Below are 21,452 nucleotides of genomic sequence, written 5' to 3'. Positions count from 1 at the left end.
AATACTTTTTCTAGATAAATGCTTTTAATAATTTATTTGATAAAATGATGCTTTAAAAGAGAAGAGCATAAAGATATACATAATGCATAAAATAGAACTATCAATCTTATAGCCTTTTAATCATACATGCAATTAATATTTGAATGTTGAGAGGTGTAAGTCTGTGTTCAAAGAATAAGACAATTTGGTTTCCACTGGAGATTCCTTCTTTAGACAGGGAAGACTGGCAGGTATAGTCAACTCAAAAAGTATCCCAGTGCTTCATGGAAAGTGCTAGAAGGAAAAGTGAAAGGCATGCTGATCTCCGGAAACAGGGAGGACTTGGAGGACAATTGGAATGGGATCTTTAAAGATCCATAAGTTCTTCCAAAGAAATTGAGGGGGAACAGTCTTCCAAGCAGAGGGGATAACCAAACACAAAGGAGTCCCAGTGTGAAAGCTGAGGAGCATCGAAACTGACTGTAGCTGGAAGGGCAAGGGCTTGAGCCGGAGGGGCAGAAGTCAAGGCTGAAGAGAGACTAATAGCACAAGGTGACGACTTAGGTTTACCGAAAAGTTATTGGGGCTTATTTTATAGGTGATGAGGGTCAAAGTTTTGTTCTTTTTTTTTTTTAAGGAGGTAAATAAAAATGATTGCTTTTCTTTTCTTTTCCTTTTTTTTTTTTTTTTTTACAAATCTGTGTAAAGGATGGAATAATGTCTTATTAGGCATGGTTCAATAGAAACAAGAATAAAAGAACAAAGAAGAAAAACCTCTAACCCTTTACCCCATCTGTGATTAAAAAAAAAATCTCCATTCAGATTTATATCAAGAAGTCACTTGATTTAAAGAAAACCCGGCTTTATCTGTGTTTTAACCAGTTCTACAGCAACAGAAGTCAAAGTCGCTCTGGTGTTAATGGGGCAGTTCTCACTCAGGTGACTTTTCTGCTTCTACACTTTTCATCAGTGATGGGGAGTAGTATTCAAAATAATGTTTCCCTGTATATTTGCAGGTCTCCCAGATATTCTTGCAAGTATCTGTAATAGTCTACCTTTTATCAGAACAAAGGAGAGATTGTCAGTTTTCCGATAGAAAAGAATAACTTCCTTTATTATTTTTACCGTGATAAATCATGGGTTTCCAGCTGGCTTTATAACATTCACATCAACATAGTCTTGCAATTTGAAGTGTAAGAAAAATCCTTAAATTGTTTTCTATCAATCACATTAATTTTGATAGGTGATTTCTCATTTCCTGAGTCCCTGATTCTTGCTATCCAGGCTTATGGAAGCAACAGAAAAGTCTCTATACTTTGTATCTGCAAGTATTTAAGAATTATTGGAACAAGGCAGCTTGTTTATATTGTGTCTATAATTAGGCTGATGAACTGTTGCTTTCGGAATTTTGTTTGTTTAACCATTTGATGATTCTTGAACTACATATGTAAGTTTTTGCTTAATGTATTTGTCTTTTTTTTACAAAATATATAAATACAGCTATATCTATGTTCACTTATATAATTAAACAAGTCTATGCAAACTTAGATTTCATATATAAGAAGAGAGATGCCTTTTTAAATTAGTTCAAATAATTCCAGCCATCCAGTAAAATAAGCACTTTACTGCAAATGTCACATATGAGAAGATTAAGTGCTCTTAGCAATGTCCCTTCTAACACCCTCATCCTAAAATCACTTGATTATCCAGGTCATCAAATGAGGGAAAATGCATTTTATCCAGTTATAGTTTTCCATTAGAAGCCATCAAAAAGGGGGGGGGATCAGTTTTCCTGAGAGGAATAAACGAATTATCATTATTGTGATCATTATCCATGAGGAGGAAAAGAGCTGATTGGTGAGCAGTAACTAGGGGCCAACACAGTACTTGTGACTTTAAATTTTACTTTCTGTATTTCTCACAATTAAAGAGCTCCTTGTGAAGTAGAAGTTACAAGCCTCTACAACAGAAAACAAACAAACAAACAACCCCTGAAGGTCAGGAGTGTTCAATTATTTCCCCAAAGTCAAACAGCCTATAAGTCATAAAGCAAAGATTCAAACCCAATAGTCATGTGATAGAACCCATATTCTCTCCACTATATTTACATGAGTCCTCAGATACCTAAAGTTTTCCACAATCAGAGAGCAAGGTGGGAAAGTGTACACATTTTTGTGTCTTCCCTTACATTCCTCTTTTTCCAAAGAATCACACACAGTATTCAGGAAGCGCATCCTTGGGAGACACTGATCTTTCTCTCCCTAAGACTCTGTCTTCCCTTCCTAGCTCCTTCTCATCCTTGAAGTCTCAACTTGAATGTACATCTTCAGGGAGGCCTTCCCTGACCCTCCTGAATTAAATTATGTACCCCCAATTGTCTTTCCAATAACACCTATTCTTTTCTTGTATAGTCCTGTCCAAAGTTAAATTATGCATTTTTTGTAGCTGTACTTCTTTTAAGTTTTTTCCTCAAGTAGGACATATAGCCCAGGCCCTGGCATCTGGTAATGATAGCTGACTCATATTGAGCACCAACAGTGTATCAGGGCCATTCCACTGTCTTCCCATGACCTGCCTCACAACAACTTATGAAGTAGGAAAATGATAAAAATGAGGCACTGAGGCATTAAGCAATGTCCCAAAGTTAGAAGCTAGCAAGTAGGGAAGCCAGGTGGCAAGATTTAGTGGGCTCAACCCCCAGTCCATGCTCTTCAATACTGTGCTATGAACAAGGAGGAATCTGATGCACAACGACACAGAAGCAACTCTATTTGCCCCCCAGGGATTGAGTGAAGGGCTGGGACCTGAGAGCGAGCACTATACAGTGAGCAAGGATGAATGTTAATACCATCATAGATGTTGAGGAGAGTGGGTGCTGGCAGTTAGGAAGTGGAATGGCTGTAAATACTTCACTTGCCCTGTGATTTCGAATAGGAAATTGTCTCTGCATGGTGACTCTGAGAATGAGAATGGGAAGCATTAATTTTGCCCAAATCACTACAAGTCATTATGAATGCGCTAGAAAACACTGTCCTGTTTTTCACTGTTTGACTCTTCCCTCAGCTAACAAAAAACATGGTCTTATGCAAATTGAATATCAGAAGTTCCTCTAAGTTTGTCCTTTTAGGCTAAAATCTTATCGTCTCTAAATAGTTAAAGTAAAATCTCTATCATATCAAGAATTACAGGGAACAGAGCCTCTTTCCATTAAAAACTGTCTGACTGGCAAAATATCTATCCATGGAAAAGGTGAACAGCTGAACGCTGTCCTTAAAATACAACCTTGTGTGCCTAGGGAAGGTAGTGTGTATTCCTCAAAGGTTTTCTTTTTGAAACGTAAAAAATCCAAGCTCTCCTTTTAGTCCTCTGTGAGTCCTGATCTGATTTTATAATCATTTTACTATCTCTAACCTGGACTTTATCCAGATCTTTCTGCTACCTGTAATATGTTGTTCCCACACTTATTCCATTTTAATGGAACAGCATCGTACTTTCCTTGATGATAGAAAACAGGAAAGTGCAAAACTGTGTATTTTAAATCATTATATAATGTATTATGAAAGATACATTTATTCGAAAATATATAATCTCTTTTATTCAGAATTAGTCTAAATATATAAACTATCAAAAATCAACCAGAGTTGCTTAATTTATATAACTGAGGTATATGAATGTGAGTTTTCTAAATATTGATTTGTAATTAATGATGTTTTGGAATAAGAATGATTTCTTAATGTAAAAATGAATGATGATATCTTAGTCTTTTAGTGTTGCTGTGTTGCTAGAATTCTGTGTTTGATCATTTTGTAAAATATTGCTTAACGAAAATATCAAAGATTTGAAGAATTTGATTTTGCTACTTTGGTAAATTGCAAGTTTAATTGACATATAAATCATGTTAATACAAACTCGACTCAGAAATAATTTTAAAAGTACCATAATTTTTAAGTGACCTTGAAGTTCCAGCAATCTATTGCATAACTTTTCAAAAGAAGTCACATGAAGGAAACCTCATATTTCCTTAAATTTATTAGTGCTCCTTGGTGGTCTAAACTGCTGCTTTTTTTTTCAAGGTTCCTTTTCAAAGCAATAATCTTACTTAATTGCTTAATGTTTGCTCTCATATAAGTCAATTTGAGTTCTTATTTAGAGTAACAATAGGAGATATATAATAGCCAAGAGTAGTGAAGCATGACTAGGAAACTCAAGTATACAGTGTTATATTTCTGTATAATGATGTGAAGATAATGCTTTTAGCTGCATGACCACCATATTAGCCACACATCATAAAAAAAAAAGTTTACAAAAGCACGAGGTCAAATTCATTAAAAACAATTTTGTACCCTTTGCTATATTTAAGTATTCATCATTAATATTGCAATTTTTTCTTTTATTGAAAGGGCCCTGAATCGCCCATTTTCAAATCACCCCATTTCAAAAGTGATTTTCCAAACTACAAAGATGCAAATCTCACACACACACAAAAAAAATTACAAAGGAAGCATACTTTATATTCCCGAGTTTAATGTTTAAAACAAAATAGTCAGATCTTAGGCTTCAGAAATTTTAATTTCAGGGTGGTTAATGAGCTGGAGTGTGGTTCAGTGGTAGAGCTCTTGTCTAGCATGTGCAAAGCTCTGGGTTCAATCCCCAACACACACACACACCCCACACACACAAATTAAAAAGTTAAGATGGTAAATAAAATCAGTAAAGCCCATTCTATTTCATTAGTTTTCAATAGGAAAATCTAATATTCCAAATAATGCCATAAAATTAACTGTGTAGTCTTTGTGTATAAAAGCATTATTAATAAGGTATGAACAATTCTTTTTGTCTTTATTATAAACCAAGTCATTCTAAGAAAGACATTTCCAAGTTGCAAGATAATAGAAAGACATGTAGTTCTTACCCATGAAATAAAATAGATCATAATGGGGTCTGAAGAAATGAATGTATTTTCTAAATTGCATTTCTTGTCTCAAAGTAATTATTCACTTTCCTAAAATGATTTACCCCCCCATATTTTTCAAATAAATATTTTTTAACTACTTATACTTGATGAATTGTCCTAAGAAGAATCCTTAAGAGACAGAAGAAAAATTGAATTGCTCTCATCACATCAAATAATGCTTCCTTTATTCTCTAACATCATCTAATCTTTGGGGATATGTACTATTTTTAATAGATGTACATACTTTCCTAGACTCCATGAAAAGTCTTTTACTCATCTTTGGTGTATAATTGAATATCTGAATTTGAATCTAAATTCAGTATCATCTTTTATTTTCATAAATGCATTAAATTAGTTAAGATTACTTTAAAGTGAGTTTATTTTCCATTATCAAAAATGCATTGTTTTCTATCATAAATCTTGGAAGAGCATTTTATGTAGAATTTGGTTGAGGGAAATAATATGATTTACATAAGTATTATTAATATGGAGTGAATTTATTTCTCCCACCCTTTGTTTACTAAATAAATTGCTTTATGCTTAACTTTAGAGTATATTAACAGTGTTTGTTTTTTAACTGATGCTCTAAAAAAAAAAAAGCTACATTGCTACAATGATCAAGTATGTGTGTTTCAACATTAGAATAAGTTAGGTTACTTTAAGCCTTGCAAATCATTAATAAACTACTGGTAATACACACCACCTAAATCTGCTGAGAGGACACACACAGATCTTTATCAAAAGTATGTGGTGAGTGTCCTGCTAAATATAAGTAGAAATATGCCTTTCCATGCCTGCAATTTTCTGAAGTCCAAAAGTTCTTTGGATGGCAGGGAGCAAAAAAATACTTCCTCTACATAGTGTGAAAGCATTTCTTGTCAGATTTAAATGCAGAGCTTCACATTCTTTACTTCCAAACCACATTCCCTTCTCAGCATCTTACTATTTTATGAGACAGTTGAGTGTGAAGATGGTCCTTTCCTCTCTGAGCACCACTGTAGCTCAATCTTCAATTGAAATAGCACTTTAGAGCTCATAAAGTGATTTTACGTTCATTATCTTCCTTGACTATTTGAGCAATGCTGGGGAATGGAGCCAAGATACTTCCCAAAGAGTTTTCCTTTGCATCTGCCCCCTGTTAAATAACCAAGCACCTTCCATGAAAGGATCTTTGCGTGTTTGGCCTGATTTGGCCTGAGTTAGTGGGGTGAAGGTGAAAAGAGCGTGCACTATTTATCTGCATGTTATATCTAAAAATCCAATAAGAAATACCTTTTCTTTTATGTTTGGAATGACTTGTTTAATGATTTTAAACCCTTGCAAAAAAAAAAAAAATTGTGAAACCTGGGAAGAATTAAGTTTTGATACAGGAGCATCAAGGATACAGCACAGTGATAAGAGAGAGAGAGATGAGGTCTGAAAGAGTTGCAGTCTTCTACCAGGGGTTCATGGGCTTGGAGACCCCACTGTGCACGGCTCTCTAGAACTCTGCCATCAATGCCATCGACTTGCCGGATTCAGATGGGCATTTTGAGAGTACTTACACAAATCAGGACTTATTTTTCTCTCAGTCCATTGACCAGCGCAACATTTCCTGAAAACATAAACCAACCTTTGTCTTAAAATAACTGATACATATGCTTCATTAGATCCCACGTAAGTTAAAATAACTGAGTCATTTTAGTTGCAATAACATAACAACTATCAGTTAAAGTGTTAAGATAAAAGCTTCACTTTTTTTTTTCCCTGTAGAACTTCAGAAACTTGAAACTGTTTGAAAATTTCCTCAGTTCATTACCATGAGTGTTGGCCAGGGAATACTGCCCATCCTTCATGTGTTTATTTCTTCACTTAGGAAATATATCAGGGAGCGGTGTAACATAATGGTTTAGGGTGTTCATCCTCCAATCACAGACAGTCCCCTTCTTATGCATTTTGTAAAGTTCCTTAGTCCCTTTGTGCCTCCATTCCCTTATACAGAAAATAAGGATAATAATAAAATAGTATTCAACTCTAGAGTTGTTATAAAGTTTAAACTAACATTTGCAAAATTCTTAGTATAGTCTCTGACACATAGTGAGGGCTCAGTGCATGCCACTATTTTGACAAGTCTCCCACAGTAAGTAAGGTACTATATTTAGACAGTTTTTAGAACTTTACTATCTAGTAGAGAATTGCTCAAATTCCTAATTAACGTATCTGACATTTTGTTGTGTCAACTGTTAACAATATAATTACCCAATATTTCACTCTTTTACAGTTTAGCTTAGAAATGAATAATAAGAAAAATAATAATTATTATAATAAATATAATTATAAGTAATGTAATTTATAATTATAACAACATAATTATAAATAGTAAATTATATTATAAATATAATAATTATTATTTTTCTTATTCATTTCTAAGCTAAACTGTAAAAGAGTGGAATATTGGGTAACTACATTGTTAATATTATTGTTATTAGCAGTACTAGTATTTTGGTGCTGGCATTGGAAACCAGGGCCTTGTACATGCCAAGCACAAGTTCATCCACTGAGCTACATACCCAGGCCAGAAATGCATGCCTTTTAAAACTTAAGGTGGACCAAGTATTAAATCTGTAGGTTGTGTGAGAAGAGTTTGGGGAAGTTACAGAACTTTAAAATTATCATTTTTGTTGATTTTCTATTCTCATGCATATTCTTGTAGTTTTTGATTAATTTATTTTAATTTAGCTTAAAGGTCACAAAATAAAAATTTTTGCTTTCCCTAAACATCACCAACATTCTGCAAATTTTTCTTCTTCAAAAAAAAATGCTTAATGCCAAGACTTTGTTTTTAAGAAGAGTTTATGCTTTTTGTAGGCTTATAATTTTATTATTCTATTATTTCAAACAGATATTTCACACAGTTTGATTTTACTGAAGCATTTCATCCTTTAGAGAAGATGTTTTGGTAAACTGGACTTCAGAATACCACATAATACCACAGATATTATTAACATATGACATGGTTGAACTAAATCGTCACTGGTGTTCAAAACATCCCTCTGACATTGTGTTGGATTCTTGGGCACAAATATTAAAGGTTCTACAGCAGCTATTACCTGGGCAAGTAAAAAGTACAAAATCTAACACACCATAATGTATTAAATGTCCTAATAGGTGAAAGGCTTAGGGGGTAATGTAAACATAATAACTTTAATTTTGTTTGACAAGTACAAATTTTGTATGACATAAATCATATGTATAAGTACAGATGATACTGTGTCAATAATCATTTTAAGTATATAAATGGTTATTTTATATATTTTTTATTTTATATATATATATATATATATATATATATATATATATATATTCTCCCATAGGCTAGAGATTTGAAAAGAACTTTAGTATATGGAATAAGAAAGAGCTGAGAAGCTGGAATTTTCTCTTTTTCTTATTTATATATAACAGTAGAATGCATTACAACTCTTATTACATATATAGAGCTCAATTTTTCATATCTCTGGTTGTATATATAGTATACTCACACCAATTCGTGTCTTCATACCTGTACTTTGGATAATAATGATTATCACATTCAACCATCATTAATTACCCCATGTCTACTCCCTTCCCCTCCTACCCCTCTGCCCTATCTAGAATTCATCTATTCCTCCCATCCTCCCCCTCCCTATCCCACTATGAATCAGCTTCCTTATATCAAAGAAAACATTTGGGGTTTGATTTTTTGGGATTGGCTAACTTCACTTAGCATTATCTTCTCTAACTCCATCCATATACCTACAAATGCCATGATTTTATTCTCTTTTATTGCTGAGTAATATTCCATTGTGTATATATGCCACAGTTTTTTTAATCCATTCTTCTATTGAAAGGCATCTAGGTTGCTTCCACAGTTTAGCTATTGTGAATTGTGCTGCTATAAACATTGATGTGGCTGTGTCCCTGTAGTATGTTGTTTTTAAGTCCTTTGGATATAGACCGAGGAGAGGGATTGCTGGGTCAAATGGTGGTTTCATTCCCAATTTTCTAAGAAATCTCCATACTGCTTTCCATATTGGCTGCACCAATTTGCAGTCCCATCGAAGCTGGAATTTTCTAGAAAATAATCCCTTCTAATATGTTCACTCTGAATAGGCCATAACTTAAGGGTCATGTGACTGATTATTTTCTATGTCTGCAAAGAGCCATGAAGAGAATTGTTGAGGAAAGGATCGCCACTTTCAGTAGGTGGTCTCCATGTGGAATAGCTTTTAGTCTCCATTTGTACTTTCTTGTCTATCTTTGTGTTTGGTACCTCCAGAAGATATGATATATACAATCCTGGACACAGAGGTGACATGGACCATTGCTATTTTATACTAGAAATTATATACCCCATGTGACACTTGTGAAAGTTCAGAATCACTGGTGTCTTCTAGCAGCTCTATGACTTCATTTGAAGCAAGACACATTATCTTTGTCAGGCAAGTGGGTTGGGGGTGATCTTGTGTCCCACTAGCATTTGATAACTCTACACACTTTCTTGGAGACCTGGAAGAATGGATAAATATGATTAAGCGGAAGAGGCGAGTGGAGTCTCTCCAGTGGTTCAGTTGCGGTAAGTTAAAGACTTGCCCAAAAGAAAAAGTAAATTTGGAAAAGTGGATGGAGTTTTAAAGGAAAAATAGCTAGAAGTGATAGGTCTCCAATATGTTGTGACTGGTTTCATCCTCAGAGAACAGTGAAGGTAATAAGAGAAGCCAAGAAAGTAAATAACAAAAATGACACAAGATATGCAGTGTTTCCCAAAATTAAATTTAGAAAAGTAATCCATTGCTAGAGTATGATTTGTATGAGTGGAAGACGACTTAACAAGTTATTCCAAGTATCCTTTGACTTTATCTTCTTTGGTGCCAGTAGACTTCATTGTGTTCTTCTCCCTGGAAAGGAGGATGGGTCAAGAAACCTTTCAGGTTCTTTCTGGGGTGTTTTCTAACAGCAAATGAAAATTGGCTTTTTGTTTGCTTCCTTGTTTTGTTTTTGTTTTCTGCCACACCACTGGGTGTTCAGCGGTCCAGTTCCCGTCTCACACTGTCTGGACCTAGCCCAGACCACCCAGATTAAGGGTTCAGTCCCTCAAGACGATCCCTATTTTGGAGGCCAGCCACAAATGGCATGCTCAGGTTACCCATAATCCTGCCCAAATGACTATAAATTTGGTGTTCCTTGACCCCCACTTGGGGCTCCATAATGCACTAGAATGAATCATGGAGCACAGGAGAGCACTTTATTTACCCTCATTGGTTTATTACAGCTCAGAACAGCCAAATGCAAGAAATGCATAGAGCAGGACGCCGGAGTGAGGGGAGGTTGCATGGATTTCCCGTGCCTTCTCTGGGTCCACCAATTTCTCTCAACTCCTTTGTTTGGGGGTGTTTTGGAGGGCTCATTAGGTAGATGTGATTGATTAGATCACTGGCCACTGGTGTTAGAACCCAACCTCCATCTCCTCCCCCAGGGTGAGAGAGTTTCAATTTTCCAATCGCATGGAGCATTCCTCTGGCTACCGGCCCCCACCATGAATCTGTCTAGAAGCCCACCCAATAGTTACCTCATTAGCATAAATTCAGGTGTCTTAAAAGGGGCTCCTTAAGAATAAAAGAAGATACTCCTATCACTCAGTATTCCTGTCTAGGGGTGCTAGGTTTGTTGCCTCCATTCAGCAAAGAATTGAAGACCAGGACACAGAGAGCGAGCAAGACGCAGGAAAGGGCCCCAGAGCTGAGAAGCTGGTGGGAGAGTTTTGGCTTGTTCTTTTTACCATCTCTGGAAGTTCTTTCTATCTCCTCCACTGTCCACGTGATCCTCACTATTATGGGCTGGTACCCCCTCTCTGTCCATGCATCTGTTTTAGTTTTTCTATTGGATCCCGCACTTAGGAGCACGAGTATAGACGTGTCTCTCTGGTTGGGTCTCCGCCACTTGTGTCCCCGAGCAGGAAGTTGACCTCATCAGAAGACCCTCTCTGTGCTCCTTTGTTCTGGCCCTGCCCCTGAGCTCCTCACTCACCATCTTGCCTCTGCTGCCTAGGCCCTTCTGTATCTCCCTCATCAGGAAATCCTAAGAGTTTGAGGGGCTTTGTGCCAGGGCTGAGATCGAATATATTTTATATCATTCTGTAGAACCAAATTATGTATTCTTTCCCATACGGTAAAGCGGGCCCTTGAGAGACTGACTCTTCGAAGGTCAAGTTTGGCTTTTTGAACTATAGAAAATCAATCCTTTGCAACCTTTTCCAGGAATTAGAAGAAATCAGTACCCTAAAGTATGTTCAGAAAATGAACAAAAGCGAAGAATGCAGTAGTATGAGCTCAGAATGGAGAGACTGTTGATCACTAGGTACAAGTGGTTTTCTCACATTTGATTACCTTCCCTGTGTCTTGCATGCTCTTGCAATGAACATGTGAGTTTGCCCTTGAGTATAAGTGTCACTTGCCCACTTCTTATCAAGTGACCTCTTCCTCCTCCTGAATTCTAGAGGGTGCTTTTAGTACATTCTGAAGAGGAATGGATATTGTTTCCATCCTGACAAGATAAAGAGCCTGTGGTGTCAGAGCTCTTAGGTTTCTCTAGCTCCTGATAGACTTGCAGATGATGTTCATCAGGTAAAAGAACAAGCCAAAACTCTCCCACCAGGTGCTTACAGGCAGCCATGGCCCAAAAGACTTCGGTTATAAATGCTTAGGGTCATTTATCAACAACAGATTAAAATCTCCATGTGGTATGCAGAATAATGTCCCTCCCGAAAGATGTCCTTGTTCTAATCCCTAAAACCAGCAAGTATATTACCTTAGATGGCAAAGGGGAATTAAGTTTGCAGTGGAATTAAGAATGGTAAACAGCACATAGGAAAATTATCTGGGTGGGCTCAATGTAGTCATATTTCTAAAATTTTTTAATCCATTTTTTTAGTTATACATGACAGTAGAATATATTCTGACATATCATACACACACGGAGTATAACTTCCCTTTCCTGTGGTTGTCCATGATGGGGAGTTTCATTGCTCATGTATTCATTTATGAACAAAGTCCCATTTATCCTACCATCTTTCACATTCCCATTTCCCATTTCTTCTTCTGTGAAGTGTCTGTTCAGTTCTTTTGCCCATTTATCAATTGGGTTGTTTGTTTTCTTGGTGTGAAGTTTTTTGAGTTCTTCATATATCCTGGAGATTAATGCTGTATCTGAGGTGCAGGTGGCAAAGATTTTCTCCCATTTTGTAGGCTCTCTCTTCCTGTTCTCGGTTGTCTCCTTTGCTGTCAGTGTAATCACAATTCTTGAAAGAGAGGCAGAGCAGGTCAGGGTGATCTGATATGAGAAAGACTTAAGGTACCATTGCTGGCTTTGAAGATGGAGGGAAGACACTGACCAAGGAAAGAGGTAGCTTCTGTAAACTGGAAACAGAAAGAAAGTGGGTCATCCCCTGAATCCTCTAGAAAGGAACTCAGCTTCCACTAGCATTTATTTTAGCCTGTTAGACCCATTGTGAACTCATCTGACCTATGGACCAACATAACTGTGTTGTTTCAAGCCACAAAGTTTGTGGTAGTCTTTTGCAACCAGAGAAATGAAAAGTTGCGCTGCAGTCATGTATGATGAATCAAAATGCATTGTGCTGCTATATATACCTAATTAAAATAAATTAATACTTAATAAAAAAGAAAAAGAAAAAAAGTTCCAAGTTCAGAGAAAGCAAAAGGCTTGCACCAGGAGGCACCCATGTTGGTGTCCAAGTTGGCTTTTCCCTTTCTGATGTGTACCAGTGAAACCTAGGCAAGTGAATGACATGACAGTTAAGAATGTCAAGATCATTGTATTGTCATGAAAAACTAAAAAAAAAAGAATGTTAAACCTGCCTCACGGAAAAGGTATATACTTTAGAGACACTTTGTTCTTATGCTAATTCCTAGAAATTTCTTCAATATTAAGGGAACAACAGTTTTACTAAAGATCACTATGCTTATGCATGTGCTTAGTCCCTGCATAGAAAGTAAATGAGAAGATGCTCTTACTATTTGTAGAAACCCTGCAGAATCTTCACATAATTTAACTTCCATGTAACCAACCATTTCTTTTTTCTTTTTTTACTAAATTTTAGGGTAGAGAAAATGAAGTAATAATACACAAATTAATTTTTGGTTAAAAACTCCCCAGAGTATCTATTTTCTTTAATATTTGTTTTTTGTCCAAGCACATTGTTAATAGTATAGCATAGTTTAATCTCTGAAAAAAAAATCAGCATCATACAGCATCATAAAGATTTATGGTGGAAACAAAACACCTGAACACTATGTTTTGTTATCTACTTCCATGTATAAGCAGAGATTTATTCTAATTGGTTGTCGTATCCCTAGTGCCACGCAAGCCTGACCCTTAGTAGGTGTTCAATTAAATATATGTTGAATAAATGTTAAATAACAAAAGTTTTGACAAGGTGGTAATGAGTAACTTTTTGATCATAGCATGCATTATTTCCTTTTTATTGCTTTCTCAATACTGTTGGGCCATTTAGCAGACTATGAGGCCTTGGCCAAGGAGGCTTAAGTTTTACATGCTTAGGATCCTCTTTTAAAGACAGGTTGAAATAACCACATGGTAGGCAGAGTCATGTCCCTACCCAGATGAGATTCCTGTCCTAACTCCTAGAACCTGCAAATATCTTACCCTAGATGGCAAAGGGAATGAAGGCTGCAGTGAAATTAAGGCAGAACTTGAAACCAGCCGGTCATTTGCCAAGGTCACTAAGGGAAACTGAAAACGAGTAAGGGTGCTTGCAGCTTCAGTGAGGTGCCACCCAGTCCTGAATACACAAGTCAGCTTTCCCTGAAAAAGAATAAGGCATCTGTAAGAAAAACCAGAAATCAGAAGGAGTGAACTTTAACTGTATTGAAAGTATGAAGGGAATGTTTTATTTAAAAAAAATAATAATATCATTAATGCAAGACTAATGTAATGCCCCACAGTTTTTCTCAAAAAAAAGAATAAAAATAATGTTCTCTGTTATAATCCTTTTGTGATTGCCTCTCTTTTTCAAATAGATATTTCATATTATTCAAAGAGAAGTAACCTTCTTAGTTGATTGGTTAGAACTTTGATCTGCTCACCAGATCCAAACTGCAGGCACCGATCTGGCGTATTTATACTGAAGTCATCAGTGATCAGACCTCAAACACTCTTTGTTTTGGGTAGTTATCTCTTTGCTGTGGACCCCATAAAGTTGCTCCTAGGAGTCAGCTGTCAACTAGAACAATAGACTGTGAGCGACTTACTAAAAGTGCCTCAGAAGGGTTTATGATTTACTCTGAAACATGCGTCAATCTCAAGGTTCCAAAGTGCATCAGGACAGGATTTCCAAATCATTTCACAATCCAATTTTGAGCAGTTATTTGGGTTTGATGTGAGCTGTCCAGAGTTGATGGAGTATTTGGAGAACTGAGCAACGGGGAGGGTCACAGTGCTGTGTGATACTTGGGTCAGGCTCCAGTCCTGAGTTTAAAGTACCATTTACAAATTATTTGTTGTCTGATTGACTTCCAGGGAAGTTCTAGCAGTGTTGTCTTTACATTCCTCTAAATAAAACATGCACTCAAAATGTTCTGTGTTAAGAAGGAAGTCCAATGTACAATGTGAATTTTTGGAAAAATCACTACTTTTCACATGGATAAAGACCACCATTTTGGACATTCGTTAACAGTACTTAGAAATATAATTAGAAATCATTGGTTGTTTTTGTTTGTTTGTTTTGAAAGGTCTGGCTCCCAGACCCCAAATCTTCCATTTACCATTCTTTTAATAATGTGTTTTTCTCCCTTTTTAGCCAGATTGACTCAAATAATCATTAGAGGCTCACTGTCCCCAGTTGCTCCCCAAAATCTGTTCATTAATTTGACACTTCTGGATGGAATGCATGATTTTGATTGCATAAATTCTGAGCCCTTAAAGCCACCCATCGTGAGGGGAAAGGATGGGAAGGAGTCAGAGGAGTCCGTGACATTGGCACAAGGGTTTGAATCATTCTTACTGCTTAGCCTCTAAAGCTGTTTTTAGATTTTGAAACAGCAAAGAGAAGGGAGCCTTTGCGCTTGGAGCTCAGACCAACGAAACAAAGCAGTGAACACAATTAGCTGTGAGAGAGGGAACTAAGGTAATAGGAAGGAGGAACAGGAGCCCAGAGATCCTGTCTACTGGCCAGTCCTGGCTCTAGGGGCCAGGATTCAGGCTCTCAGGCTGGGACGATGTCCTGTTAGATACTTGAGTTGGAGTAACCTTGGAGCGCCTGGGGGCCTGAAATGTCTGGGGTGTCACTAATGATATGGGCTCTAATTGACCTTGGTCAAAAGTAACCCTCAATGTCTAATCAACATATTTCTCCATATAGACCTTGAAAAATGATCCAGAACGCAAAGATAGGTTTGCAATTTAAGAGTTAAGTCATGATTTGTCAATAACACATTTTTTTTTCTTTTTTAAAAAATTTATTTATTAATTCTAATTTGTTATATATGACGGCAGGATGCATTTCAATTCATAGTACACATATAGAGCACAATTTTTCATGTCTCTGGTGGTGCACAATAGAGTCACACCATTTGTGTTTTCATACATGGACTTAGGGTAATGTATCCATCTCACTCCACCATCTTTCCTACCCCCACGTCCCCTCCCTTTTCCTCCCTTCCCTTTGCCCTATCTAAACATCCTCTATTGTTTCCATGCTCCCCCTGCATCCTCATGATGGATCAGCATACTCATATCAGAGAAAACATTTGACATTTGGTTTTTTGGGATTGGCTGACTTCACTTAGCATAATATTTTCCAACTCCATCCATTTACCTGCAAATGCCATGATTTTTATGTTCATTTTTTAATGCTGAGTAATATTCCATTGTGTATATATACTACATTTTCTTTATCTGTTCATCTGTTGAAGGGCACCTAGGTTGATTCCATAGTTTATCTATTGTGAATTGTGCTGCTATAAACATTGATGTGGCTGTGTCACTATAGTATGCTGTTTTTAAGAAATAGACAACTCAACTCTGAAGGCTAATTCAAGTGAAAGGTGAGCCTATCAATACTTTAATCTCCTGGCACAGCAGAAAAATATCCAACTTTCCTAATCTCTAAACATTTTGGAGCCCTGTTATACAATTTTAAAAGGTGGTTTTTGAGATACTTTCCGGGATATTTGCATAATATGTTAATTTTTCATTCATATGATCATGAAAGTGAGTTTTTCTTTGAAATGAATTAAGTGTAGTCAAGTTTCTGAACCAATCAGATTACTCATTTACACTTGGAAGGAGACTAAAACTATGAGATCATATATGATAATCAATCCAATATTAATCTTATCAGCTGAAAAATTCAGAATTATTGATAGTTTTCAATTTGTGTCTTTGATTTATTTTCCTGTCATTCACTTGTCTCGTTCTGTTTCCCTGCTTGACACTTTTATAATGTCAGTGGTGGCCCCAAATTCATTCAAGTGATCGGCATCTTTCTAAAGTGAACAATTGTCTACCGTCCCTTGTAGGTGCGTTTAAAATCTCATTTCCGTCTCTTCTCCTTCAGTGCGTTGGTTATACATTCCTAATTCCTGAAAAGCAACAAGCACCATTTTAAACCATGTCACTATCCAGTTTAAATTGTCTGTCTGATGATTTGATTAAAGCTACAAAGAACTCCTTGAAACTAAAGCTTCTTAGAATGAACACAAATGCTACTGAGGCAAGCTTGCCGCACTTAACCTGCACTCAGGGGTTTCAAGAGAAATACATTCAGGAGAGGAATCAATCACAAACTAAATCCCACCCCTGGGCCTCCTTATACAATCCGTCAAGAAGCTTTAAGTATGGATGGGCTTCTGTATGATTGAATCATAGCTATCCATCCCAGCTTCCAAAGAAAGTCAGGAGATATGTATTAACAAAGATATAAAAAGAAAAACCAGCCACATCAACATTAAAACCACCATCACAAGATAATCCAGAACCCAGGGGCTCATTCATAAATCATCAGTGCCGTCCTAGAAACTAAAATTACACATGACACTGAGATGTCAAAACATTTAACTTTGATGACCTTTGAATAATAATTTGGTAGTTCTTGGATATTTCCAACCACTTTACTATTTATACCCTCTCAAAGTCTGGATGCTCAGCCTGAGGTGGTACATCAGTTTTCTGCCGTAGGGAAGGTTGTAATGTTTAATGGAATAATTAAGGTGATGTGTTATGGGCATTGGAGCGTTCGGTTTCTGTGACGTGTTTTTCACCATTGTGGGTAACTCATCAGACTGCAGAGAAAAACGTTCACCGGTTTACCAGAAAACAACAGTTAAGTCTCTGATCTAGATAATTTTAGATGCTTTGATTTCACTGTAGAAATTCCTAGACTACTTGTGGGATAAAGCAAATGCTTTTGACCATATTGAATTTCATCAAGCTAAATTAGCAGAAAATAAAGATAAAATGCCTTTCTATTTAAGAACATGATAATGTTTTAATTGTCATAGCATTTGGCCTGCCTAATGTATACAATCCTTGACATTCATATAATAACGAAAGAAAGTTGTTTGGAATTTTTCTTTTATTTCCTAGTGTCCGCTTTCCTTTCTACTATTTCTCCCATGCCTACCCCAGCCCTGGCCTTTAGCTCTCCTCCCACTTCCTCATCCTTCTTTAAAGAAAGCCTTGTGTGAGAAGAGACGCATGTAAAAATACCTCATTTCTATATAGATAGGCCAAGGCTGCGGCTGCCTGTTACCTAGCTATGATGAATAGACCACCATCGTTGTGACAACTGATATAGATGCCTCGGGGTGAAACAGGGGTTTACATATTACACAAGCAATTTAACTGTTTTCTAAACATATTGCCAAGACAGTGGGAGTTGGCAGCCCACACTGTGTTTTAGGTTTGGGAGACTTGGATTAGAAGTGACTGTTGATTAGGAACCTTTTATTTGTCTTCTACGAATGAACAAGCAACCTAGTAACCCAGGAAAGAATTCTTCACAGCGCTTAAACTTGTCGTCCTAGCTCCCTGAGATTACATACACAAATCATGGGACAAAAGTGGTATAAGACTCTTGTGCGTAGATAACCACACAAGACAATGGTCTTGTGCTAACCCTTCAAGAGTTCCACGCAGTGAAATGTTTTATAATCCTTTTTTGTGCAGTAAGGCAAGGAAGAAAAGAAAAGAGGTTGGGCAAAGATTATCCAGGAGAAAGAAAGAGACTCTTTTGGGGGTTCCAGTTGAAACACTATAAAGGACATAATTAACTTCACAATTCTTTGTGTTTTTCATTTGACTGCAGGGAGGAGATGAAAGAGGACTGCTAAGCCTTGCATTCCATCCCAATTACAAGAAAAATGGAAAGCTGTATGTGTCTTATACCACCAACCAAGAACGGTGGGCTATCGGGCCTCATGACCACATTCTTAGAGTCGTGGAATACACAGTGTCCAGGTATGGCTGAAATCCATCGGAGCATACTGATTCTGTAATCTTGTTTTCTCTTCATCCTTTCATAAGCTTTTTGTTTAGAAATTGCCAATAATTAGCCAAAAGGTGGCAGTAATTAAAGCAAAAATCTCCATCTTGCTTAAAATCCCATGTGTGTATGTATTTAAGAGAAATTGAGAAAAATGATAGCTCTGTCATTTTTCTTGGTTATCTTTCAGCTTCAGCACAGCTTCTAAAACTTAGAAATCAATGACATTCTCGGTGATTTTTTTTTATTAGCTCCATTCAAGCGTATGTTTCCTTATTTATGTGTGAGATGTTTGTATTTCTGTTTGTGTACTCTTAACATTTTAGTAGAAGATTCACCTTTCATCTTTAACAATCTCCGTATTTCCTCTCCTCACAATGTAGGAAAAATCCCCATCAAGTTGATTTGAGAACAGCCAGAGTGTTTCTGGAAGTCGCAGAGCTGCACCGAAAGCATCTGGGAGGACAACTGCTCTTTGGTCCTGACGGCTTTCTGTATATCATCCTCGGAGACGGGATGATCACGCTGGACGACATGGAAGAAATGGATGGGTTGAGGTAAAAGTCAAAGTGAACAGGTGCTCATTGGTGTTAAGATGTTCGCCCTGGCCGAAGGAAGGGTCTGAGCTAGTGAGTTAGGAATCCTTAAATAAAATATAAAAAAGGGCTGGAGGGGCTGGGGTGGTGGCTCAGCAGTAGAGCGCTCACCTAGCATGTGCTAGGCCCTGGGTTCCATCCTCAGCACCACATATAAATAAATAAATAAATAAAGGTATTGTGTCCAACTACAACTGAAAATTAAAAAATTAAATAAAATTTTTTTAAAAAAGGGCTGGAGATGTAGCTCAGTGGTTAAGCACCTCTGGGTTCAATTCCCAGTACCATTAAAAAAAGAAAGAAAGAACCATCTTTGAATCACATCACTTGCCTAGGTAAATGACTTTAGTTGTCAGTGTCAGCATTCGTAAACTGAAGAGGAATTCAATATCATGCTGATATAATATTGATATAATGTTGCATACTTCTGAGCTGTGGGGACTGCTCCTATAATACCCAGCACTGAGAAGTGAGCGGTACCCCTCTCTGGTGTCAGCAGCCATGCATGCCCACATAGTCCTTGGTCACCTTCTAGCTATGTCTTAGAGTGGTGCCTTATCTGAACCCATTTAGCAGTGCCTTCTCTGCCCCTCCTTTCATTTTCCACCATATGGAACTTGGAACCTTAATAATGTTGTCTTGAATAAGCAGATGGTTCTTTTATTCATAGAGCAATGTCACCACGTTTAGTTTAGGCAAAAGGAAAGCACTTATGCCCTCCTCCAATTTCTCAGTGATTTCACAGGCTCGGTACTACGGCTGGACGTGGACACAGATGTGTGCAGTGTGCCTTATTCCATACCAAGGAGCAACCCGCACTTCAACAGCACCAACCAGCCCCCAGAAGTGTTTGCCCACGGACTCCACGATCCAGGCAGGTGAGAATGCAAACCTGTCTTCGCTGCTGCTTTAAAGCAGGGCTGGAATTTGGCAACTGGGAAAAGGCAGAGGGTGTCAGATCACAGACTGCTGAGGGTGGTGCCCCATGTTGTGATGGAAATCTTACCAGGTCATTATCCGAGCAAGTCTTCAGCCCTCTTTGTTCTATTAATGTGTGAAGCAGATTGAGATAGCAGATTAGACAAGGGAAAGGGCAAATTCATAGAGAAAATCTGTCTCATATTTGGGGGGGATTTTTATTTGCTAAACATTTTTGAACTAGTAGATTTCAATCTGAATAATTTTAAGCAATCATTAACCTTTGGATTTGCTTCCTTAAACCCGCCTAAATTTTATTTTCTTTATTGTCTTCGTCTGTTTGGTGCTGCTATAACAGAATACCACTGATTGGGTGATTTATAAAGAATACAGGTTATTTTGATCATTATTCTGGAGGCTGGAAAGTCCAAGGGCATGGTACTGGCATTTGCTCAGCATCTGCTGTGTCATCACATGGTGGAGAAGAGAGGGCCAGAGAGGGAGGAGGAAGGGAGGTAGGGGACAGAGACAGAGGTGGCCAACTCATCCTTTTATCAGAGCTCACTCCTGGTGTAACTAACTCACTCCCACAATAACATCATTCACCCACTCACCTCGTACAGACCTCACTGGGAGAGGTGGTGCATGCCAGTAATACCAGCAGCTCGGGAAGCTAAGACAGGAGGATCATGAGTTCAAAGCCAGCCTCAGCAAAATCAAGGTGCTAAGCAACTCAGTGAGACCCTGTCTCTAAATAAAATACAAAATAGGGCTAGGGATGTGGCTCAGTGGTTGAGTGCCCCTGAGTTCAATCCCCGGTATGCCCACCTCCAAAAAAGACCTCACCACTCAACACTGTTGGTTGCACTGAGGATTAAGAGTCCAGCACATGAACATGGTAGGACACAGTCAAACCACAGCTCTAACCTATTAAACGGGGGTGATAACAACTACGTTGTAAGGATGCTGTTGTGATTCAATAAAAATCTATAGGTAAAGCACAAAGTACCACTCTTGATAGTTCTTACCATAACTTCCCCTTAACATAGGATGAGCAGAGTTAATTTGCAAGGAGTTGAACTAAATGTTAACTTTTTTTTTAATGTGGAAAAAAAAATACAAATACTAAAGGAACTCATTGGCTGCTTGCTGTACTAACAAACCAAAAAGAAACAAAAACTAAGAAGTGCATAGAGTGAGATATTTTAGGTACCCTGAAAAATACTCCTCAGTATAACACAGAATTCCATGACGAAAGCCCCACCCGGTCTGCAGTCTATTATTCTTACTAAGGGGTATCTGGCCACATTCGTTCATTTATTAGCTGAGTTATTATTTCTGTTTAATGTTTATTGAGTGTTCACTATGTGCAAGGTGAATATTTCTCAAAATTTTTTATTTTCATAATCCCTCATGCCCTTCATCTCCCCTCCATCAAAGCCCAGGCCCACAGTTCATTTCCTTTTTG

The 21,452-nt window shown here is 37.4% G+C and overlaps 1 protein-coding gene across 1 annotated transcript in view; it reads left to right on the top strand.

Moving 5' to 3' along the window:
• Hhip (hedgehog interacting protein) overlaps positions 1-21,452 on the top strand; it is a 94,371-nt gene that overhangs the window by 39,401 nt on the left and 33,518 nt on the right. The window contains exons 5-7 of the mRNA XM_027926753.2: positions 18,294-18,445; positions 18,854-19,027; positions 19,801-19,944. Coding sequence (XP_027782554.1) covers positions 18,294-18,445; positions 18,854-19,027; positions 19,801-19,944 — 470 coding nt within the window. The remainder of the gene's footprint in view (positions 1-18,293; positions 18,446-18,853; positions 19,028-19,800; positions 19,945-21,452) is intronic.

Source organism: Marmota flaviventris, chromosome 7 (genome assembly GCF_047511675.1).
Source record: "Marmota flaviventris isolate mMarFla1 chromosome 7, mMarFla1.hap1, whole genome shotgun sequence".
In the NCBI taxonomy this organism is placed as follows: Eukaryota; Metazoa; Chordata; class Mammalia; order Rodentia; family Sciuridae; genus Marmota; species Marmota flaviventris.
This window is presented reverse-complemented; position numbering and strand designations above follow the sequence as displayed.